This window comes from Diadema antillarum, unplaced genomic scaffold, assembly GCF_040938485.1.
Source record: "Diadema antillarum isolate AM-2024a unplaced genomic scaffold, OU_Dant_1.0 seq00000312_RagTag, whole genome shotgun sequence".
Lineage (NCBI taxonomy): Eukaryota > Metazoa > Echinodermata > Echinoidea > Diadematoida > Diadematidae > Diadema > Diadema antillarum.
Window position 1 is genome coordinate 112,940 of NW_027271332.1, and position 26,570 is coordinate 139,509.

The 26,570-nt window shown below is 36.5% G+C and overlaps 1 protein-coding gene across 1 annotated transcript; it reads right to left on the reverse strand.

The window, feature by feature from the left end:
• Window positions 1-3,088: 3,088 nt before the first annotated feature.
• On the reverse strand, window positions 3,089-25,621 carry LOC139730440 (uncharacterized). Its single transcript, XM_071641280.1, has 10 exons — window positions 25,591-25,621; window positions 18,898-19,064; window positions 17,271-17,354; window positions 14,187-14,244; window positions 13,494-13,745; window positions 11,677-11,751; window positions 10,513-10,578; window positions 9,531-9,680; window positions 7,518-7,630; window positions 3,089-3,283 (listed from the first exon to the last, which is right to left on the reverse strand). Exons 1-10 carry the CDS (start codon window positions 25,619-25,621, stop codon window positions 3,089-3,091), a joined length of 1,191 nt encoding a protein of 396 aa, XP_071497381.1.
• Between the last annotated feature and the right edge of the window lie 949 nt (window positions 25,622-26,570).

Here is a 26,570-nt window from a genome sequence, read left to right on the forward strand (position 1 = left end):
TGAAAGTTGGCATGAATTGTGGACAGAATGTGTTAATAGAGCATGCCCAATTTCAGTTTCATCTGGTAATCTCTTCACTGTTGTAGCTCCGGTGGTTTCCATCACATTTCTTTTTGTCCCATTCACAGCTAGCACAGCTTGGTAAAGATTAAGCGCTTGAATAGACCCTGTACTTCAGAGCTTTTTTTCTCAGTTCACACTTTTCCAGAGTATGTGCTTTCTTTACAATATTTAGACAGGTTAGGAGAGTCAATTTGAATTGAGTTATTCTTCATTTTAAAGCTTGGAGTCTGGTCTTTCAGAATCTGCCCTTAACTAAAAATCCATGTTTGGCAACTTTTTATTGGTTTTGTGATGCAGGGTCACATATCAGAATATGCTTCTCCAGTGACCAAAGAGTGATTTGAATCATTGCTGACCGACCAAAAACCATGCCCAGTGTGTAATCCCTGATGTTTGCCACTGGTGAGCATCACATTGCAGAAAACAAATATTTTGCATCTGATCTAATATGCAATTTATGAGTGCATCTCACCATAATTTCCTAGTTGCCATGCCAGCAGCTGCAGGGGAACGACCAATCAACTGTAAACAGTCTTCGTTCATTGCCAGTGTAGACTAAGTTTTTTTTTTTTTTTGGAGAAATGAAAGTTATCACAAATATGTTCTTAAAAATAGACTTAAGGGCATGCTAGCTGCATAGTGGTGCGAATACTGGTGCCAAGTTTCCTATCCATGCCTGAAGCGATTTAACATTTTTTGTCTGGATATAGACGAGTAGCCATTCTTCACAGTTGCTGAGTAATTCAGACAATCATTAGGGTCTACGTCATCTGTATTATGCATTTGCTGAGTATTTAAGTTGGACAGTCAGTACAAACTCCTGAAGCAACTGCAAAATCTGAGAAACTGCTGAATTCACATATAAAATGTTTAAACTGGAATGTGAACGTGTATTTTCTTTTCTTCTTCAAAACTTTAATGTACTATCTGCAATAGAATATTACACACAAACTCAGTTTTATTCAGACAGGACTAAGAATCATGCCTGCAAAATAAGCTTCACAAGTATGACCATTTTTTAGAATGCTTTAAAGTTAAATATATAAACACACACACACTCACACACACATATCTGTTCACTGAAAAACACTGATGATGTCAAACTATCAAGATGACACGTTTTGTTGTGCTGTGGCAAGAAATAAGACTTAAATCATGCTCTGATCATTTGAATTAAGAGACATATTCATACCTTCAAAAGCTCTTCCAACCTCACTTTATACTGGCACAATTAGCCAAACACAGAAACTTTTACGAGATAAACTATACTTATATGAGAAACTGCTTTACCTGCATCATGATTAGGTTCAATTATTAGTAACTGTCAGAATATGGAAAGACACAAGAGGCTTTTCATTTATCATACCAGTTGATTTTTTTACATATCTATTCACAAATTGCCTTTTGATCACTGTATTTCTCAAGCAAACTTTCAAATACCTACAAAGTTATGCAAAGTGGCAAAGGATTGTACACAGTAAGTCCTATGCTAGTTTGGTGTTGGTACACACCGTGAAACCCTGTGGGAGAAGGTATTAAAGGTTGCTACAAATCAAAATTGTCTATCAGACAGGCATTATCAGAATGACCAGACAAGGGACAGATCAAAGAGAAGCATTTTGTGTGATAAAATCAATCCAGCTAAAAATGTTGTGGCATCATGTTTTGTACACATCTTGCTACACCCAAGACTAGAATATGCATAATCACAAGAGTGAAAAAATAAATAAACTGCTTATTTTGTAATAAACATAATTTTTTTTTTTTGTCAACTGTATAATCACAGTTTCCACTTATACAGCATAATGATTGCTTTGAATTGATTGGTGATTCAATAGGACTTCTTTTGTGGGGCAATTGCAGTTGCATCATATTTATTCATTTATTTATTTATTTATTTATTCAGTTTTCTTTACCCAGGGTAGCCCCATCAGTGGTTTACACACTGTTATCCTAGGGGGCCCTGCAACAGAATGACAAAATATAACAGTTCAACAAACACAAAATAACAAATCAAGGACAAAAATAAACAGTAAATGTCAGTAGGTTTGAGACCAACACTCATAAGTTAATAATAACACAGCAGTACTGACAGGTTTTCTGTGAGTAAATCAAATGCACTGATCATATTCCACATGAGATATACAGTATTCAACCAGTTTATATACTATGGTGTCCCATATCATGACTCTCGAGTGTTTGCCATACAACTACTGTATACGCCATATATTTCGCGAGTCTAAATTTTCGTGAATCGTGAATCTCCGACGATTTCGCAAGTGGTTAAAATCGTGGAGTCCTGTACTGAATGGAGAAATGTACATTGCGTACGTCACATCCACATCAGGATCAGAGTCAATATTTTCGCATGTCTTTAATTTTGCGAACGGCACCTGACTCGCAAAATTCACGAAAATAAAAATCTCGCGAAATACTTGGCGTATACAGTATGTACCTAAGTCCCTGCCATTGGTGCAAAATTGACAAACAGATATGGAAGCATACCAACCAGCAGTTTCTTTCATATTTTGTGCACTACATGTATATACCTAAAATTAGCCAACACAAGTATATCAAGGCTCACAGACCTCAGCTCATTTCATATCTAAGCCACACAGACAGAGAATCTTCATCTGATTGCCGAGATCCTCTCGTATCATGTCCCTATCTATGGCTTTTCGTGATACAAGACCTACGATGGGTATACTTGTGCGTGATGAAGTGCTGAATGGCCCATGCGTAACGTTCATGGCGTGATTATTCGTGCGAGCATCCGGTGCTTGTGCAGACTGCCACATGATGAACAATGGTCAGAAAGGTTTTGGAGAATATACCTCAACTACCCTTCTTATAATCCAAGTGCCATTCTAGAGGCGGTCAACGCCACCCAGAACTATGTGCTCTCTGTTGTTGGAGTCTGATGTGCGTGGCTGCCGTGGCTGGGCTCCACCACTGGGACCAAAAGGACGTATGTACCTGGCAGACCTGAAATCACACACAGCCCTATCCATTGGCACAACCCCTGTCAACCGCTATCATAGCAATTGTCCTTGCTACTGGAGATCTCGCTGCTACTGGAGATCTCGCTGCTACTGGAGATCACGCTCTTCCGCGATTCTGGTCTCATCTTGGCTGATTCTTCCCGTGTACCATCCCATGGCCCGTAGTCGTTCGTCGCTCCAGACCAAATCCCACTCTCTAAGTTCTCGTCACTTATTTGCTGTATGCAAAAAAAAAGTGTAAAAAAAGGCTGTCAGCCATACTTAACAGGGGACAGCTGTCTTCTTCAATACATTGTTACATGGTTTACAAACTTGAGGCTTGTGCCAATTGTCTCAAATATCACTTTAGTTCTTTCCATCTTTCTCTATTTATCAAGATTGTGCATTTTTCTTCAGCAAATTTGCCTTGACATGACTACAACAGTATTTCTTTCATGAAAATACATTCATTAGGGCAGAAATATCGCAGGACAAAACAAGAGGTGGTCAATGTTGCAATGAAACTACCCAGAGTATGTTTACGATTAACCCGTTGAAGACAAGTTCCGAGAATACTCAGGCAGGTGTCAATGAGAAATAAGTAATGTAGCAAAATCAGTCCGTCCTCAACAGGTTAAGAATGAGTGGTTGCAAGATCAGTCAAAGTATGTTGTCTCTTCACTGCTATCCATACTTTACTACCTGGCAGACTTTTCAGGGTGGTCCACAACTTGTAACCTCTGAATGTGAGAATATTGTGGAAATTGTATGTGCGAGAAGTGCACATCACGAGCGTGTACAGTGTGCAATATTTTGTGACTTATTTCCTATTGTGCTGTCCATGCTCAATGTTCTGTCTCATGTATTGTGCACAAATTTTCCAAGTAGTTTGACGTTTGCGCATGTTTTTCACATGTTGAAGGCATTCTATTTTGATGTTGCAGTGACATGCTCAAATTCCTTTGTGGACCACCCGTTTTTGTTGACATAACATGATCCTTCATCTATAAAGAAGTATCCTGTCACCTTTGTGCCTCATAAAGATACCAATTTGGTATCAATATATCCTCCAGACTCATAGATTCCAAATGAAACTAGAAATGTCGCTACAGCGACTGGTTATACCCCCGCCAAACAACATTTCATAAGCTTTGGTCAAAACAACATTTGATAAGCTTTGGTCAAAAAACTGAGGAAGTAGTTAAATCCGCAAGATCTTTCCTTGATCTTCTGCCATTAATATGCCGTTACCATGGCAACGTACTTTCGGGTACTGTCGAAAAATGCGTCTTGCACATCTACAACCAAAGGCACACATCTGTACCAAGTTTCATGGAAATTGGGCAAAAACTGAGGAAGTAGTTTGCAACACAAAATTTTCCATCATTTTGGCTCATAATATGTGAGCTGTTACCATGGCAACATACTTTTTGTCACTGTCAAGAAATGTGTCATGCTGACCTATATCCTAAGACAAACATTCAATATGAATTCCATGAGAATTGGAAGAACACTGATGAAGCAGTTTTGCCATGAAGCATTTTGCCCTATATTTTACCAATAACATGCCGTTACCATGGCAATGCACTTTTTGCCACGGCGGAAATATGTGTCTTGCACATTAACATATTCAGATGAACATCTGTACCTAATTTCATAAAAATTGATCAAAAACTGTGGGAGGAGTTCGCGACGCAAGAATTGTACCCATTTTTGCCCATAATATGCCGTTACCATGGCAACGTACTTTTGGGTACTGTCAAAAAATATGTCTTGCACATCTACAACCCAAGGCACACATCTGTGCCAAGTTTTATGGGAATCGGTTGAAAACTGAGGAAGTAGTTCGCGACGCAAGATTTGCAACGGACCGACCGCCCGACCGCCCGATCGCCCGACCGCCCGACCGACCGCCCGACCGACCGTCCACTGATTCCTATATACCCCCTTCAAACTTCGTTTGGCGGGGGTATAATTATTTGTCAAAACTTTATTCTGGGGATCCTTCCACAGAAACCCACAAAAGAAACCAAGAAAGGAAATTTTCAATTTTAATCAATTTCTGCAACTTTTTTCAAGAATGCTTTATGCAAATGAAAATACAACAATGACAAAATAAAGATTTTGTTAGAATGATATTTTCCAAGAAAAATTGAGTTTTACAAGCATTCAGTGAAACATTAACATGCAAAATTAAGTAGATTATTGCATTTATTCTTTCATTACAAAGCTGAAAATGGTTGCAGTGGCCATCAGGATAAACATGCATAATGATGCTTCATGAGATGACAGCGTTTTCCTAATAACACAACAACTAAAATTGTTATCAAGGATTTACACACACACACACACACACACACACATACAAAGAAAAAGTAAGGGGAAAGGGCACACAAATAGCCTGTTTTGATTTCATCTAAGAGGAAAATAATTGCTAATCAACATGGCTATGTTAAAGTTAAAAATGAAATACCAGTAACATGTTTATTGATGTCTGAGTAAGTGTCAATAATTTACAAATTGACCACTTAATATACACAAAACAGCTTAAGAAAACCCGAATTAGATAGCTCAAACATGAATTTGCTCTCAAATTTGCAGGATATTCATTATATGAACATGATGTGTCTAATGAATGCATGTTAGTAAATGCTTCTGTGCAAAAAAAAAAACACAAAAAAACAATCTACTGAAGTTCAAAGTATTTTTCACCCTGAAATTTGTGCGGGAGATGAAATTGTGATAAAACTGTTGGTTTTTGGAACAGAGAACAAATTTATTTTGCTTACACCTAGATCAAATTCTATTTGTAGTTTCCTGGCTGTTATTTTCATAAGTTTATCAGGTTATTGTGGTGACAAATCACAAACAAGCCTTTTACATCTTTTACATCTTTACTGAGATGATTGTTTGATACTGAGGTGAAGGCATGTTAGCAAGAGGTTATTGCAGCAAATTTGGTGCCATGGAAAGATGAAATGTCTCAGATACAAGCTGCTATTTCCCCACATTTATTAATAGTATATATAAATATATATGAATAATCTGAAACTCATGGCTGTATTGGTGGATTCAGCAGCACAACTTCGCAGTACCAGGAGAAACAATTACATGTCATCTATGGTAGATGTGGACCTCACGCATTACATGTATTCAATTAATTCAAAGAGTCCCGTTTCTAATTCTTGATATGGCATAAACTTGTCACTGCTCTTACTTAGTGCTGTCTACAAACATACATACATACACACACACACACACACACATGCACACATACATGAAACATATAAAGATGCACGTATACATATATGTACAATGTATGTGTATACAGTATACAAGGGCCATATACATGGATGATATACATGTATATTTACAATATGTCTATATATTATACAAATAATGAATGTTTATGAGTGCAATGGACATAATATTTCATGAGGTGAAAGATGAAAATGATCCTTTCAACAAGACGCAGCTGAGTTGAATGGATTAAAGATTTTATCTTTCACTTTATGAAAGATTTTATCTTTCACTTTATGAAATGTTCTGTCCATTGCACGAATGAAAAACATTTATTATTTGTTTTACATAGCACCCAAAATAGGTCCTTGTCATTTGATGTTTTATCAATTCAGAAACGAGAGAATCTGAGATCGCGAGAGTGCTCACTGAGCGCTTTAGGCTAGCGCACTGTCGCATACACACACGGCATGCAAATGCGTAGTGTGCCAAATGGTGGGCTCTGGGTGTGCGTGCAATGGAGCAAATTGTATGGATCCAAAACTGCATGTTAAATGGAGCCAAAATTGCATGGATGATGACGTCATAGTGAAACGCGGTGAATGATCAATGTCAAACAGCTAATCAAATGCCGGTATTTACCCTAATAGGCATTACATAAATATCTATATACATATATTTATGATACAATACAGCATATTTCATATATCTAACTCCCTATTAAACTCCTCAGTATATTACACAAATGCACACACGCACACACACACACACACACACACACAAACACATATACAATGTACGTGTTACATACTCATGAATGTTATGCAGGGCATGATATTGCATTAACAATGTGCGTTTGACAAGCTCAACCTGTTGAGGATGGTTTGATTTTACTACAACAAGCATTTCCCGTAGACGCTTGCCAGAGTATACTCGGGACTCATCCTAAATGGGTTAAGGGGTGGTGGTTTTACCGACTTCCTCAAATAAGCTAAACAAGAAGCGGAACAAGGGAAATTTCTCACATGGCTTGGGATATGCGCCTGGTGTTGGTATCCTCCTCCTCCTCCTCCTCCTTCTCTTTCTCCTCCTCTTCTCCATCCTCCATCACCTCCTCCTCCTCCTCCTCCCCCTCCTCTTTCTCCTCCATCTGTCCAATTGTCATCCACATTGGGACTGCTTCTTATTAACTGCATGGGATTAGGGGTGATTCTGCTAGTAAGGACTCCATACGCTCTCGAAGCTCGGTGCCCTTTCCAGTTCCGGTATTCCACCAGGTTGCCAAGACGAAACAGACTTTAGGTCTAAGTCAGGCGGCGGAGTGTTTCCTTCCCTTGCTCTGCTTCCTATGTCATGAAATCAAAGAATGAAATTTCATGCAAAAATTGGGATCACATTGTTTAACAAAATTATGCATATATTCATATGTATATATATATATATATGTATGTTGAATTTTGAAAGAAATAATGCACTGCTTTTACATCACCACCGCAGCTGCGTCTTCAGAGGAATTACTTCTGTATCAGTCGTGCCAAGTTTTTTTTATATATGCTTTATACTCATTGTCATTTCATTGTGACGTAACATTGCACTGTTGCCAGGATGTGTGCTGGGTGTTAAGGATGCCTAGCATTGATGCGTTAAAGCGCGCATCCTTGGTAACACGATTGCAATATATTGTTATGGCTTAATTTTGTTATTGTTCTCTCAGTATCAACACTTTAGAAAGGGCGGTAAGACGCTCGAAAATTTGTGTGAAGAAATAAACCGTTGGTGAATACAGCATGAACTTTGTTGCAGTTTTGTTACTTATCTTTTTATCTTGCCAACATGTGGACTACCTTATCAACACATATATATATATATATATATATATATATATATATATGAATATATATATATATATATATATATGTATATATATATATATATATATATATATGATATACACACACACATGTATATTCATACAGGGTTTAATAGAGACCCTGTGAGACAAATCCTGAAAAAAAGTGCTATAGAGTTTATTCCATAAAACACATAAAAATATGGTGACTTCTCTGATGCAGGGTCATATCTTTATATATTTCAATCGATTTCCTTGATTTTGATTTTTTTAAATATGTTTGAAGTTTGATTTCAACAACTGCTTTCAGCCCCATGGTACTAAACGGCCCTTTTTAGGGGTGATATTTCTTATTATAAAGGTTTGTTACTACGAAAATGAAATAAGGTTTACTGTTCCAAAATGCACAAATTCCCTATACCTAGAGGTTCTTTAATCTGAAAAGGAAAAGGGGTTTGTTAATTTGAACATTTGTGGCGTGATTAAGGTTTGCTATTCCAAAGGTTTGTTAGTCCCAAAACGAAATATGGGTCGTTATTCCCAAGATTCCGTATTCTGAAGGTTCGGTAATCTGAAAACGAAATGAGGCTTCTTAATATTATGAAGGTTCATTAATCTGACAATGTAATAAGGGTCATCTATAACAATGCAGATTATGTTTGTTTTCCATTAAGTCAGTAAGTATGTGTATCGTGTGTTTATGTGTGTATTTATACATGTCTCGCATGTATGTGTCATGAAAATGTGTGTGTCTTCATTGTGTAATACCCTCCCATTTTTGTCATGATAATGACATATTTTGTCACTAAATGAGGTTTATTTCATTCTTGGATTAACAGAACCTTTGGAATAATTAACCTTGTTACATTTCAGGTCAATGAACATTATTTGATTTACAGATGAACATGACCATCGGAATGATGAATCTTATTTTAGTTCAGATTAATGCACCTTCTTTCATGTGAAGAACTATGAACTTCGAGAATCACAAACCTTTGGAATAATGAACTGTAACCTCTTTTGGTTCATAGCGGTACATATCATGGGCATGTACTGTAAATGCTTTGATTCCGTATGGAGAGAGGCAATCCTTGTCCTATGTGATTCCATGCAAACATCTATGACAGCACAGATGTGTGAATTGACTAGTACAATTGTGATTGAAAAAGTAAAAATTCATAAATTTTTATTTGGTTTATAAAACAGATATGGCATGAGGGTGACAGCATACAGTTGAGATGCTTTTGGCAATAACTGCAAGCATGCTCTGAAAATACAAACATCAGTTCATATCTGTTTATAGGATTTACCATGGGAGTGTGGTAAAAATAATATTACATATATGTGAAGAGCTCTTCTATTGCAGGAGCTTGGATGTGATAAGAGTCCAACCATACCTTTACAAGTCCTGATGATGATCTGAGTGCACTGCTTGCCGGCGCTGGGATACTTGACGCAGATGAAGCAGGAGAAGAGGAAGGCAACCAGACAGGCTCCCGTGACGCAGCCGACAACCACCGCGCTGAAGAGTGGAATCTGTTCTGGCTCTGAGAGTCAATGTATTGTGAGGCTGGAGTTACATATTTTCATTGTGCCTTGGAGAAACTGTCATTTAGGCTAACTTTACAGAATATATATAATTACTTTGAACGGTTACGTTGTGTAGTACAGTCGGAAACCACCACACTGAAGAGTTGAATCTGTTCTGGCTCTGAGAGTCAAGGTACTGTGAGGCTTGAGTTTCATATTTTCATTTTGCCGAAGAGAAACTGCCATTTAAGCTAACTTTACAGAACAGTTATATATACTTACTTTGTACAGTTACTTTGTGTAGCACTGTCAGAAACTAGTACTGACTCCAAACATGATGAAATGATAAGAATTATGTCTTCTCCTTTTTTTTCCAAATAGCCCTGATGAGCTCCATTTCCAAGACAGACATAACTTTAGACTCCCATGATATTGATAACCCAACAAAAAATGTTGATATTAAGTGCATAATATTGGGAAAAGATGCCCACTTCCCTATGTAATCATGATGGTCAGTGCATGACAATATTGTGCAACAGAGCAAAATAATTTAGTGTTATCTTATCACAACCAATTCTTATGAGTCACTGTTCACTAGTTAACAAAGGTTAAATGTCACTTTCTTCTTTAGTCAATGTAAATAAATAATTCCTAATACCTACAAAATTGACAGTGAAACATAAACCTGAAATATAGACATTCACTAGGAATAAACTTGAATGCCAAGGAAACCTGTTGATTTCCTTTCCTCTCTCGTGGAGTTTTGTCCAGTATCTTAAAGTTTTGGTGTGTACTTTTCAGTGCTATATTCTGGCAAATAATATATGCACTCTGATGTGCCATGATTACCTTCTCCCACGACACTGTCTGGTCTTGGAGGGCTTGCGCCTTGTTTGGCTGTGGTGAAGTCAAGTTCTGTAATAGCATATAAAAGAGCGATAATTATTCATTAGTCAAATGTAAACTCTGAAATGATAATGGTTTATAAGTCAGAAGAACGATATCTTGGGAAGGTATGCATCACTGCATCTAAAGAGAGATGAGATTTTGATCACAAATAATCCCATAAAATTATATACGTAGGAATTCCATGGTGACACAAATAGTTGTGGAGAACCTTCATGGAACTCATGCAGGCCTACATCAAATAAAGGCAAAAACAAACTTAGCTTGAAATAAAAGAAATTTTGGCTCGATGAATTATCAGGTGTGAGTTTCTTCAATTTCGTCTCCCTCTACAAATCAGATTGAAGATCCTAACTGCTGATCTGTAAATTAACAACATTGTTTCCCTCTACAAATTTAATTTGTAGAGAGAGACAAACTGAAGAAATTCACACCTTAACCTTCACCCCTCTGAATAATATCTTTCTTTCATTTAATATGCCTTGTCCACCTTGGACTACTTAACATTTTATAACAATGTCAGAATTTTGAAGCTTGGGTATTTGTTCCTAGTTCATCGTGTCACTGCCCGCAACCACGGACAGCCTGGTGGTAGTGTCGCTGCTCGGAAAGCAGTAGGTGACAGGTTTGAGTCCCACTGGTTCCTTTTTCCAACATGTCTGTTAATTTACAGATCAGCAGTTCACACCTGATCCTTCACCCCTCTGAATAATATTTTTCTTTCATGATTGATTACAATTCCAAATATTTACATATGTCCTAGAATATGGCATACAAGTTCTTAGAGAGATACTGTACACAACATAATTATTTAATGGGGTGTTTACTTTTTCGAATTTCACAAGTCAGGTGCTATTCATCAATTAAACAGCACGAAAAAGTATAATAACACTGATCCCAACATGAATGACATGTACACACCTGCAGATACAGTGTACTGCTGCGTCGTACACAGTACATTACAAAGATGCATGAAAACACTGCACTCAATGATCACAAAGTTGACCACTTCAGCAATTAACCTGTTTCAAACAAGATTATGAAATCACCACATAATTATATTTTGTACATGATTCCCCGAGTTTATGCAGCTGATGGATTAATTACCTGGTCTTGCTCCACGTGAGGATTTTTCAGTGGTCACTCGGTGGTCAGCAGATGGCACTTTAGTGGTTTGCACAGCTGAGGATGGGAAGCATTTTTCAAGGACCAAATAATTACAAGTGACAAGTAAATACTGTCTGTCTCTCATGGACAATGAATAATGTAAACAAGAGGGGTGGTTATATTGTTAATCCTTCCCCCCGCCCACTTGAACTGGCATAGATATTGCAAACTTTGTGATACGGACTGCAACTATATATTCTCATCTGCCAATTGTGTGATAAATGACAGACATTAACCTAAAAGAACAGAAATTACACCACATATTATATACAAAATGGTATGCATCCTTTTGTTTTACAGTTCATAGATCCTAAGAGAAGATGGAAAGACACATGAGACATTTATAAAGCAGATTTTTTTTTGTATGTGGAATAAATCAATATTTCAATTGAATTGAAATTACGAACAACAATCATTTAGAGCATCTTTACATCCCTAACAGCCCCTCACATAATAAATTAAAGGTATATGTATATGAATATGAATGCGTATTGTACACTCATATAAAATATTATATATACAAAATATATAGATATACTTGTAGATATATTTATGTTCATATGTGCATACACATATAAAAGCTTGAAGAATTTGAATTCCTTCATTTTATCAATGAACAGCAGTTGCAATAAATATCAGGAAAATGTGATTATAGGCCTATACACAAACAAAGGTAGTAAAATTATGAAGTGTACGATACACAGTGAAACTGATTAAAGTTTGGTACGAAATTGTGATAATTTGGCAAACTAGGTATACAGTTTAAGCTGTTGCCAGCCAGTGTTTTTGCCATTATCATTTGATCACACTGAGAATATCAATATTTCCCTTTAAAAAAATCTTATTCATAGTTTGCTTTACAAATGCATAGATAGTATGTTTAGGGGTATCAACATTTTAATTAGAAAAATATCATGTGACAGAGAAAAAAAATCAATACCAGACAAGAGCAAATAATGCTAGTTTACTTTCATAACAACTCATAATTACAGAGCATCTGCTAATATCAACTTATAAACATACGCATGAATTACAATTTTACTGGCATTTTATGCTACTGTAAAATAGTGTCAGGGTTCATCATCCATGCATGCATCCATCCATTAATCAATTTATCAATCAATCAATCAATCACTGAATTCATTATAATGTAATGAATTAGTCATCATAATCCTTGCACAGCTGCGTGCAGCCACCAGCTGTTTGAAGCACCTCCTCAATTCCCTCCTCTGTTTCCTTGGTCAGCTGTAGGCATTCTCTCTTTTTTTTTTCTTTTTTTTTCTTTTTCTCTTTCTTTCTTTCTTTCTTTCCTTCCATTCTTTCCATCTATTCTGTCAAGTCGTGTCATTTTGTTGTGTCTCTCCTGTTTTATTTCATCTTGTCCTAAATTATATTTGTGCCAAGTATTTGCAAACAAGTATTTCATAAGATTTTCTTTGAGTGGTTCACAATGTACAAGCTTGCTTCTTAGAGGACCTCTAAATTCTTTTCTTTTTTTCTCAACTGAAGCATAACTTTGTATTTTTTGCCAGTATGCATGCACATCTTTATCTATATCATTTATCCTTTGCTAAGTCTAATGTATATGTTTATGATATAAATTCTGATTTATTCTGTGTTATCTTTTGTCGGAAAAAGAATGAAAATGAATGAATTGACTTGAATTGAATATCATCCCTTGTAATACAAAAAAAAAGTATGTTTCAAATCATCACTGCATGAATCCTTATCAACCTGTAATGCCCTGAGATTTTTACCTTTTGTGATGTTTACATGGAAGCGGCAGACTGCCACGGCACTGTCGTACCACCAGAACATGTAGACCACCTCGGCGCTTTCTGTGAATTCGTGCTGCGGCCTATGTGTCTGATTCCATTGCAGCCTGGGCATATTGTTGCACGACGAGGTAACAGCCCTTGGCTCTTCCCAGTTGAGAACGGCAGCCCCGCTGTCGCTGACTTCTGCATGCAGAGGCCCAGTGGGACAGCCCTCGATGCTCGGCTTGCCAGCTGACAACATTTTATGTGTGGGTGAACACAATCAGTCAATGAAACTATTCACCTATGTCCTTAATGCTGAAATTATTACTTTTCTGAAGGGACTGAGTATACAGTTTATGTTAAATACACACATTCGTGTACAAATATCACAGAGACAGACAGACAAACAGACAGACAGACAAAACAGAGACAAACAGAGGTGCACTCAAAAAGAGAATGTCAGCATTGAAACACTAGAATTTTTGCATCTCAACACACTTTAGATTATGACTAAGAAGTGGGTATAATATCAACATTTTTGATTTTCACAAATTTAGATTTCTGTATCTGTTATCAAAGTCATCGTATTTGACAGGCGGTGGTGAAGTTTTAAAACTTTCAAATGATTTATTAGATGGTTGGCAATATCATTTGAGGTTTCAAACACCATAGCATACCAGTTCATCTTACCATTAACAGTGATGACATGCAGCGATGGTATGCATAATTCACATGGTCTGGCATCAATCTAGTGATGAAAGAAGTATACAAAATATTTGAATGAGGATACAAAAAAAAAAGTAATGAATTTATTCATACGACACAAAGTGTCCAGTCTATACCATCGGAAAACTGTATCAATCATCCTTTGCAAAGTCGAATGTCTACGTTTATGATATGATTCCTGATTTATTTTGTGTTATGTTTTGTTGGAAAAAGAAGACTGAAAATTAATGAATTGAAATGAATTGAATTCCATTTATTTATGATGAACCACCAGGGATCTGAACTATTTGCCAGCTCTTTGTGTGAAAAATGGACCGCACCATTCGGTTTTCACTGGCTGTGCTCTGATCAAGCAAATGTGCGAGTGGGATCATCAAAGTGTGCACGTCATATTTTATGTTTGATGATTCTCAGAGACACAGTGGTTCCTCTCTTGTTAAGTTAGAAGGGGACAACCTGATAAGACTGTTACAATTTGTTGTTCGGCAGGTTTGTTGACCTGAAAATAAAATAAAATTTGTTATTCTGATAGTTCATCCATCAAAAAATGAAATAAAGTTCACTATTCCCAAGGTTTATCAATAAAAAATAAAATAGGATTTGGTTTTGATGTGGTGGGTCACATATGAGACTAGCTAAAAACTGTCCTTTACAAAACCTTATCAAAGCAGCCATTTTGTCAATGATTTTGGACACACTCATCACCATAAGGACACATACAAAGCATATACCCCATACTATGAAGTCACACACTCAGCCACCTACTCTATTGGCAAGTGCTCAAACAATTAACTGGTTCTGGTAATGCAAACAAGAATGCTTAGCCAAGGACAGATATGCAACATTTACTTTGTTTCAAAAAAAATCTCAAAACCTCAGACAGATGCACACACACACACACACACACGCATACACACACATACACACACACATTATAATTTGATTACCTGTGGTATTTGAAAGCAAATACCCCATTTCATTTTTGGATTGATGAACAAAGGGCAAGACATTATGAATACACTCGAAAGAATGTGTAAACATTCAGATTCTTGAGTGGGTTGTAGCTAACAAAGTGGCACATTCAGTTTCACAAAATACACCATGTTATTGATAACATCAAATAGATGCACAATACAGCCTTTCTCAGTCATATTCTATGTCTTTATTTATGCTAAGATTATTAAAGATGGAGAAAAAATATAACTTGCAGATAAACTAGAGACAGCAAGGACTTGAAGTGAGTGTTTACATGAGGAATATTTGGGCTCTGGCATGGGTTCTGTATATCTGGTGATATGTTCTGACAATTAACATACATTGTATGATACACAGCAATATTTTGGTCAGTGTGAAATCATTAATTTTACTAGATTGGCAACATAGCATACGGCCATTGAAACCCATCAAACACCTTAAACTTGTGACCTATTACTGCATCACCCTGATAAAGTTGCAGAATTTTCAAGCAGACATAAGTGCAAAATACAGAGATTTGAGTGAAATATGAGAATTGTGATATTCGTTAAAGTTAAAAGTATTTGATATCTCAATGCCCTGATATTTACGGTACAATGGTTCAATATGTCTTTAAATCTAACTTTTTGCAGCACATAGTTACTCTTGCTTTCTGAACTGTTTCAGCAATTAATCACCTGCAGCATTTCATTATGGATTAGGATTATCTCGTGCATATTTGAACAAAGTGTTATTATCTTGTGGTATCTTACACTTTGTTTCTATGATAGCCCTCACTAAAATGTATTTATCAAGAAACAATTAAAAAAAAGAATAAAAAACCCTGAGAATCTGGAAATTTCAGATATATACAATGAACCCAAAAATTTCTACCGGCAAAACTTTTGCAAATTTCACAAGCCAATATTTGAAAGGTAAATTGCACGCATAAGTTTTTGTCTACACAATAGATTGAATGCCAGTTACCGATACATGGAAGTTTTATGCTGGAAACCCCCCCCCCCCAAAAAAAAAAAAAAAAACAAAAACACAACAACAACAAACAAAAAACAACAACAAACAAACAAAAAAAAAACACACACACACAACCCCCCCCCAAAAAAAAAAAAACCAAAAAAAAACAACAACAACAACAACAACCAAAAAAACAGAAAACCACACACACAACATCAGCTCCAATTTTCCTGCCACAAGGGCTTCTGGGTTTACAGGAACAAACTTATAAAAAGTATTAAATGTTAAAAAACAAATCAATGGTCCGTAGCTTTAGAAGGCTCTTGTGAAGACAAATCACATGTAAATCAACTGTACAATCTAGAATTACAAGATTAGAAAAACACAGTGAAATTAACAACTAGATGCTTGAGACAAAAAAAAAGAAGCTGAATGGGAATAGCTACAACTGCAGGGAGCTTCTTTTTCAGTTTTAGTGTTTCTCTTTTTTTCAAGTAGTAGTTTATAGCACTTCATGGTAAACCTACTACTCACAACTATCTGCTTATACCATCAGTTTTGACTTCAAAAAAGTTCTTATGAATGGACAGGATGATTGTCTATCTAAGCCATAAACATGTCTTCATGAAAATTCAGAAGTGCCGCTTGTAAATTTGATTTCTAAAATTCAAGAATTCCATTATTCACAAACAAACACACTCAAAAACATTTATAAAATGGGAGTATGTGGGCACACAATAGCCATATTATCTTCATTGGAGCATTTCACAAATGTGATTGGGTCTAGAGCCACTTTGGATATACCTTGATATCTTTGTCCTAGATTTCTATATTGACTGACATCATAATTGAACTATACTTTCTTCAATTACTGGATGTTCAATAACAACTTTTAAAACAGTTTTCCCAGGTCCATCTAAGAGAGCATTTTAGAATATTGGTGTTATGATCCTTTCCATGGCAAATATAATAAACATAAAGGAAATATTTGATGAGATACATTACACATGAATGAGGGCACAGTGATAATGCCTTACCGGTACAAGCAGAATTAGGATTAGCAATATGAGTAATATCAGTAGTAAGGACATGTTTCAAATACTCTCAGGAATTTCATACCTGTATTTCATATCTTCCAGGCTCCATGCAGGTCCAGGCAATGTTGGTGAAGACAGGTTCTGTGACTGGTTTACTAACTTTATTCTGTGGGTAGAGGGAGGAGAATATGGATTTCACATAGACTGTGTAGAGATGAGGGCTCATAATATGGCCAAATAGAAACAAGAGAGTAGTTTCTCATCCTTGTGCAAATTTGAGTTTGGCACCACTTCATTTGTTTGTTCATTTCTTAAACTATTTATTATATTTCTACACTCGTGATATTTTTTTTCACTTCTGGACCACTGAAAAACACACTGGAAATTTCCGTATCAATCATGATGCCATCCCCTCTAGTAATGATATAGTGGCTATTGAGAATTGCCATGCGGGGCAAGAATGACCTACAGACTGCCCACTGTACTGTGGGCATGGATGAGGTCTGCTATTGTTGGCTAGGTTAAAAAAGATAGATGTGACCGTGCATCACAAAACCAACAAAAAGTCGCACACCATGATTTTATATGAAGACTCATAATATGTGAAATGGGTCGAACTAGTCAATCTTAAGCTTTTTATATCTTCTAAAAGAGGAATTTTCTTCTACATTGTTCTTCTATATTAGGGGATCAATTATTAAAGGAATTGGAAGTTCTTTTTTTCTTTTGCAATTTTTCTAGAACACTTTTTTTAAAAGAATATCATGATAATATAAATCTTACTGGCCTCTTCTCAATTCTTAAAAAAAGCTTTCAAATACTCTTCACTTTCAATTCTAGTAACTTCTGAAAGGATGTTGTTTCAGTATTCAAAGTTGGGATGAGTCATGAATAGAATGTGCTAAATAGAATGTACACAATTTCAGCTTATCTGATAATCCCTTTGTTGTGGTTGTTATGGAGTTTTACTTCACGTTATTTCCCTCATTCACTACACAGAGCATGCATGGTGCACTGTTTGTATAGGCACTTGAATAGACCCTAAAGCTGTGTTTACACCATGTTAATTCCTGGCAGCAACATGGCAGCCCCATTTGCCCGAAACGTAGTGCGCTGTGGGTAGATCAAACTTTCTCCTGTTTTCACTCCTTTGCATTCTAGTCTTGTTCATTCCAATCCAATTTGTCAATTAATTAACTCACTTGACTACAACAAAAGCACCCAAAGACATTTTTATGTGAAATCAACATGCATAATTCAATGAAATGGGACCAGCTGCATGTAAACTACAGTAAAACATGATATTTTCACGGCATGAAATTGTTGCGAGTTGCCTCTAGCATTCAATGCATATAGTCTAGACAAGATATTTACCCAAAATGTATTTTCTTTTTATTTAAAATTGAAATGCATGCAAACATTCCATTTTAAAGTATTGCCTATCTTGAATAGAAAATTCTTTATACATGTTCTAGATTCTGATAAAATTATGAACTACTTTTTTCTCATTTCATTTCTGACAGATTAAACTATTTTTATTTCATTTGAAATCTAAGTATATGTAAGATAGGTGCATGGTTAGAAAAATAACATGAACAGATCAAATACTTAACAAAGATACATTGAGAAATTGAAAGACTGTAACTACAAAAGTTAAAACATGTGAAATAAGGGATGCAATTTCATTCAAGGTTCATGAGTCAACTTACAGGGATTCTTTCCTCATAAATTGCCTCATTGGAGCAGGAATTTTTGCAAAGGTAGATGAGATATTCTGATATATAACCAGAATACTCCTTATATTCTCCTACGTCTAGCACCAGCGAAATGTTGACGGCAAACGGAACATCATAGTCTATGATATTTGCATTCCAGCCTGTTGCGTAAAGAGAATGATAAAAATGTACTTCAAACAGGGGATTCAACTTCGGTATTAAATGAAAAGACTACACATCACATCTTTAGGCAGCAATGCCACTATCTCTATAAGATTATCATTGTGGCATATCCCAGATATGATGAATCATCTGACATAATATATGCACGAATATTTCACAAGAGTAGACATTTTTAAGACACATATCTAAAACAAACCCACTGTCACACACAAACACACACACACATGCATAATATACATACATATTCATATGTCAACACTTTAAGTTGTGCTGGCATGTATAAAATGTCAAATCTCACACTTTCATTACTATCACCACGAGTAGCTGTGTCATCAAACAAGTACTTTGTACTGGTGTCATTGTTATACGACAAATTCCTGATAAAGGACAGTCTGTAAACATCATTACGAGCTTTGACATGATCTGATCTCTGAGTACTAAACAATCAAGTCTTAACTCTCCACAGGCACTATACAAGTGACTTCCATGCTACTCATTCAAATATTTTCTTTTATCAAGTGTGGTACAGTGGCAACATGAATAATAATCTCACTTTCTATAAAGTAGGATTGAAGACAAACTGTTTGGAGTTACAAAAATTTCATTTTGAATACTAAATGAAAATTCACAGCTTATAGAATGAACAGTTCTAAGAAAAAAGATCAGATAAACATATTATGAAGAACTACCCTGGAAAAATCAGCGGGTTGACACAATTACTCTACAGCTTGATAAAAACAACATGTTCGTAGAATAACGCAACTCAAGGCCAATACTTCTCACCACATCTTAAATTACATAATTTTAACCTTTTCTCATTCAAGTTCATCTCATTTTTTTTCCTTCATTTCTTACAAACATTCTCACTTTACACACGTTGTGCCATATTCTACATTTACATCACATAGCATCTTCCTTGAAGCCATTTCAGCTCAATGAAATTTCAAACATTTCACTTCATCGAATAACTCGTCAACTGGCACTGGAATTCAGCTTATAAGGATTTCATTCCCTTCAAGAAATAAATTGTAAAAAGGGCATATACGATATACATCAATATAGCACCACAAAGAGACCATCCTTTGTTCTGTGTGGTATAAACAATAGATTAAACTGACCACTGCATTTAATCTTCTCTATATTCTCATACTGACATGTAATCCTTGAGAAATCCCCCTTTTCATTTCGAAAGGGTCTGCTTGCAAACCGAGTGAACTTCCCACTTTTCTTCTGCTCTTTATGTATCATATATTTTAAGAACGTTGACCACATATATGCATTTATTCTTGTCAGCCACATTTCAACGGAAAAATATACTCACTTATCACTCATTAAATGAGATCCCTCAAAAATGTATCTGCTTATCACCATTAAAATGGCAAAAGATTGCTTTGACAAAATACCATCACAAAGGGCCAATGCGAGTAATCTTGAGCCATAAAGAGATAATGCAAATACAATTTACCTCCCACTTTACTGATGGGTATGGTATGTACATAGAGAAGGTGTAATCAGCACAGTGTAGTTTCCCTTAATCGAGTTTGGGCTCTGTCTTAAATGTACACATTTACAACGTGATTTCTATTGGCACACACACACACACACACACACACACACACACACAATACACAGTTGCAGCATGGAGGTGTGTTGTATAGTTTCATAACTGCAAACACATTTTGCACAGGCCTTCACACCGTTTACTGAGTGTATGTGTCTGATGTGTGTGTGTGTATGTGTGAGTGTGTGTATGTTTGCCGCCCAGCACAATACCCAATGATACAAAAACAACAACAAATCTGCCCCCAAATCGGGCTTGTTGTTGAAGGTAATGCGTCTACAAAAGGCCCACAATGATGTAACAATCTTCAGGCACTTAGTAATCATCCAGAATGGTATTTGCCAACTCATTCACATTCATTTTCTTGTCTTTGTTACACTCATATCAGACGGAAACAACGGGTGAATCTGCTGCAAGAGATGTAGTATGCGTGTCCCAGAGCCTGTACCATATTTGCGCAGAAATTGAACAATCATCTTGGAAGTATTTGACCAAAGGTCAAAACAGCAACCTCTGTTGATGACGCACACAATCTGAAAAAGCATGTCATTCATTTTAATGCATTCTAATTACTGCTCAAATACGAGAGGGATGATTTTTTTTTTCCAACCCACCTGCCAAAAGTTTCCGGCCGATCTCTGGTTGGGCTTTTGTGGAATTAAGGGATAAAAATGATTTACGAATTACATTTTTGATAAAAAAAAAAAAAGATAGAGAGAACAAAGAGCTATATCTGAGAGGAGTCATATGTGTCAAGTTAAAGGTGCATGGTCCCGGTGTTTTAGTCGAATGCGTACGCGGGTTCACAGCGCAAGTTTCCTATAGAGACCATTGCTATCGACTCCTCTTTGGTGCTTACGCTGTGGCCCACTTCCCTGAGTCCGAAGAAGTCCGATTCACTGTAGTCAGTGGTCTGATCACAGTTCGGCTCATGATTCGGCTGAGGGGGATGACAGCTTTAGCAAACTTCTTTTGTGATGTCATAATAAGAAGCACATATGCACGCACCCTGGCATTACTACAGACTGCGGCGATGCGCAGAGAAGACAGCGAAGGCAACGTTTCTTAGCAACATCTACGCACTTTACTCTTGATGACAGCTCAACTTCGGTAATCTTCGTAACAATGCTAACGGTGATCGGCAGTATCATCAACAGCACCCTCTACACTAGCGGGACTATGCACCTTTAAATTGGACTTCATAGCTTCGCAGTGTAAACATATTTTCACATCTCTACCAGTTCCAAAGGAAGATTTCTCACTCACTCCCTCTCTCTCTTTCTCCCCCTATATTTTTGTTCTTTCTCTCTAAAAACATTTTTTCCCTCCGCCATATCTTTATTCTTTATCTCTAAAAAGAGAGTTTTTTGTCCCCTTTATTTTTTTTCTGTGTCTCTAAAAACAAGAGGGTTTTGCTTTTTTACCATATTTCTTTTATTCTCTCTCTCTCTCTCTAAAATCAAGAGTTTGATATCAATAAAGTTGGTTATTTTCCCATGAAATCTGGTATCATAATTAATGTTCCTTGATGGTTTAGATTCTAGGTTTGATGGGTGCAAAGGGAGACAGTATACTATGCAGGGTATATTTGGCGGTGTCTTTATTTTGCAAATTTCATGAGTGCACTCATATATGCAAAATGAACAAGTCACAAATATATTGCTAACCATACCAACCCCCAACCCCCCAAACCTGTTTTTTTTTTGACTTAGAAGTGGAAAATCACAAATTATTCTTCAAAAAAGGAATAATAAGAAATTTCTAATTTCATCAATGCACTTCTCGCTTGTGAGTTTAACCATGCATCAAATTATCTCACAATTCTCAGGTCATAGAATGTTATACTCACAAGATATGTTGCATCTACATTAGAACTTTACAACTGAATGTCCCCCAGTTCATTATTCAGAGAAAATGAAATGATGTAGCTAGATCTATACATGCACATAATAGTATGAAAAATGATCAAATGACGAAAACACCACCGCAATTGATAATACTGCCTCACGTAGTTGTAGGAAATGTTCTGCAGGTAATACAGCCTTTTAAAAGGAATGATTTGGATTTCAGGAGGCTCTGATGAAAATTCTGTTGTAAATGTTTAGATTGAATTAATGATCTTCAATATCTTGCAACAATGGTGCAAAACCTATACACACATGATCCAAATGTGCAAACTCCTACACTTTAATTAAGTCAATTATATTGATCATCATCCTATGATGAGAAATTAACACCATGACATTCTGAGGGGCAAGAGTATATACATCTGCATGGAAACAAAACTAATGACGATAGTTGCATTTTAGGGGAATGTCTTAAATGTGCCTAAATCAATGCATTCATGTCAAAATTACATAAGAAATGTGTGCATTACACCTTACCTTTTGGTCAGAGGTGATGATGTTGTTGTTGACAAGTATTATTGCGATTGTATTAAGAGATGTGGTCATGAATATACATAAATATATACATATATAAATACTTTGATTGGGTTCGTGATGTATTCAATGAAAAATGGAGGAAAATGTCAAGACCTGGGGGGTCATTGGCCATTGCACTCTTGTCATCCTCATCACATGTGGCAAAATGAGCTGAAATAAACAAAAGAGGCAAAACTATTGGAGGCCAAGAGCTAAGATTGCATGACCAAAGAAAATAGAAAAAGAAATACTGAGAAGATATAGATATATATAAACATATATATAGAGAAAAAGAAATATAATACATGCATAATTTTGATAATTTCTTCAGAAAAGGAAAAGGAAGTAGTTGCATCCATTTGAGGAAAAGAAAATAGTTGCATTTACATAATTATTACAAATAGTTGTTTGAGAAAGTAGCATATAATAATTTATGACACTACAGAGCACTCCCGTTATAACGAAATTTTTGTTACAGTGAATTAAAAATTCAGGTCCCAAAATTATAGTTTGTATATATCTTTACACACTATCCTGTGGAGTTATAATGAAATTTCGCTACACCAAAAGAAAACCTCAGTCTGAGGACTTTGTTATAATGGGAGTACATTGTAGAAAGAGTAAATTGATGGAAATTTTATGCCACAGAGAAAGTTATTACAAATAAAGATGAGTTATGCTATAGCACCATGTTATTAAAGGACAAGTTCACCTTCATAAACATAAGGATTGAGAGAATGTAGCAATATTAGTAGAACACATCATTGAAAGTTTGAGGAAAATCAGACAATCCGTTCAAAAGTTATGAATTTTTGAAGTTTTTGTGCAGTACCCGCTGGATGAGAAGACTACGGCAGTGTATGAATAACTTAGATGTCACATGCGTACAACAATACAAGGAAAATATAAAGAGAATTTCACAAAATTCCATCTTTTGAAAAAAGTACACATTCCCCTGACTCGTTACCGATAAAGGTTATGGGTAATATCATTCCCCCTGCCTTTACACTGTAAAAAATGCGACATGCGACATGTTTATGAACTAAACACAGTGTTAAAAATCTAAACACTTTGTTTAACATCTAAACACCCGGTGTGTATAGCACGTGTAAAGTATTGAGAGTTAAAGTGTTTAGCTTGGAGTGTTTAGTTGGAGTGTTTATTCTGGTCACGCTATGTTAATCTCAATATGTCCATATATATATGGAGAGGTGTTGGAAATGGTGTGTAAATTGCAATTTCTAGATTCCTTTTATTACGAGAAAGTGGAAACTGTTACGACATCAAGATGCACTATGAAATAATTCATGTTTTAGGCCTTTCATGGAAATGCCTAATCAATAAGGAAAAAGTATAACCTAAAAATATGTAATACAACTGTAATGAATTCATATTTTGGTTTCTCATGTACAGTCCTATATTTTAACTGCCAGAAAAAAAATGGGAGTTGCCTTTGTTAATGATTTCGTTCATGGTTTAGGGCATTACCCAAATGTTTGTTGGTTAGGCCTAAACACTTCTACTGTCAGGGTAAACAGACGCGTTTACATTTAGAACGCCTCGTAAACACGTTCTAAACACCGCACGTGTTTAACATAAACACTGTGCTACTCGTACTCTACAAGTCAGCCGCGCATGTGGCATGACGGCCGCGGCCACAACGCACGCAGTGATATGCCCTGTGCGTGCGCTTCTAGCGCACACTCGTGCTATGCATAATTATGACCATAATCAACGCACAATTGGCGGGAAAGGAGATGTGCGCGTACGTATAACCTATATACGGATGGATCTGTCTAATTGGCTGGCTGGTGCTGCCCTAGCAGCGTGATGTGCGTAGGCCTACAGTGCAGTGTGCGCATTCGTTCTAGGCTTGGTACATCGTCCACTACACTGTACTGTACGACTCGATCGACTGCACTGACTACTGCTGCATAAAGCTAGCTAAGGAGCGGATCTAGCTAAGATGGCGTCGAAGCGAAGTTCTAGCCTGGCCGGCCTGCATGAAAGCGGTAAGTCTGCTAAGTCTGCTAAGTCGGTGAATAACAAGATTTATTGCAAAATTGCCCTCGTTTAATGTGAAACTGTTGTAGGCGTAGAAATAGGCTACGCCCTTAAAGATTTTGCTCGTTTGTTTTAGTTTTCTATTTCTAAATCTAACGTTAGAACGGGGAACGCTCTAACTGTAACGTGTTTAGTGTTGTTAACGTTTACAATAGGCCTACACTCTACAGATTACCGGTACCGTAGTTATAGGTAAACTCGGCCTAGCGGGTAAACTCACTGTATCTTTAATTTTACGAAGTTATGAAGTATCTTTCATGTGAATGACGATGGGTTAGTGACTAGATATTTTGAGTGAAATTCAGTTTTGTTCCCTGTAAATTCTTCATAACTCAACAGGTGGTGAAAATTGAATGTAAAGCCCATTAGGATGTCTTGGAAAGGGATGCCGATGGCGCCAAAGTGGGTGACGATGATGTCCTGACGACTGTATAAATTCTGCAAGACGTACATTACCTCTAGGCTCTGCTGGCAGAGAACGAGGCATGGTGCAGTCAGCAGAGTAAATCAACTGGGGATAGTACATCACTGTATACTACCCATGTGGAAAGTGGAAATCAAGTAAGTACTCAAAATTGCAAAGCCAAATCAATGAATATTATGTACTTAAAGGGCATGTAAATGAGTTTCTATAAAATGCAGATTTTAGATGCTTTAAGTTCTTTTGTTTGTTTGTTTGTTTGTCTGTTGTTGTTGGTTTTTTTTTTTTTTGGGGGGGGGGGGGAGATTACCTACTCCCGACTCCCGAATCCAATCCATTAGCTAAAAGAAATATGGAAAATTGATTTATTGCAAATATTGTTGAAAGTGTAAATTACAGATGTGAAAATCTTCACCCAAGAGACAAAGGATACAGTAATGGTCGTAACTCTGCTTGATAATGATGGTGAATAAGAAAGAAGCAATAACAACAACAACAAAGACTTGAATTATTTCCAGAAAATTCAGCAAAGTACATTGTAAGTAAAAACTGACGCAAGACACTAAGTGCTAATGTGATGAAGGGATTCTGTCATTCCTTTTAATTTGAACTTGCTTATGGATTCAGTCAACTTCTTTGCTATCCATTCATTGTCAGAATCTATGGGAGCAGTTAAGTCCATTGTATTGCAAAGCCAACTGATTTGTTTTCCTTGTGTAATTATTTCTTTTTACCAGCACCAGTACGTCATGGAAGAATTGATCAGGGATCACGCCAAACCTGTCTGGATTAGAATGAAAGATGCATGCGCTTACTTCTATACAACCCGTCTAAAAGTGCAAACATCTGAGGATTACAAGGACATCGCAAGATATACTGATATACAGTATATCTATAGGCCTACATGCATATGAAGGAAATGAACCATGGATAATAATTTTGAATGTTAATAATCTTTTTCCCGCTAGCCATGTGATGTCTCACACCGTCAAGATGCACTACAGGCCTATTAGGA

Coding starts and splice junctions, on each gene's coding strand:
- LOC139730440 (XM_071641280.1), bottom strand. CDS start 25,621: ATGCCTCGTTCTCTGCCAGCAGAGCCTAGAG. Junction 9,681..10,512: donor AGACAGTGTCGTGGGAGAAG/GTAATCATGGCA, acceptor ATTGACTCTCAG/AGCCAGAACAGATTCCACTC. Junction 3,284..7,517: donor GGGCACCGAGCTTCGAGAGC/GTATGGAGTCCT, acceptor TTTTGCATACAG/CAAATAAGTGACGAGAACTT.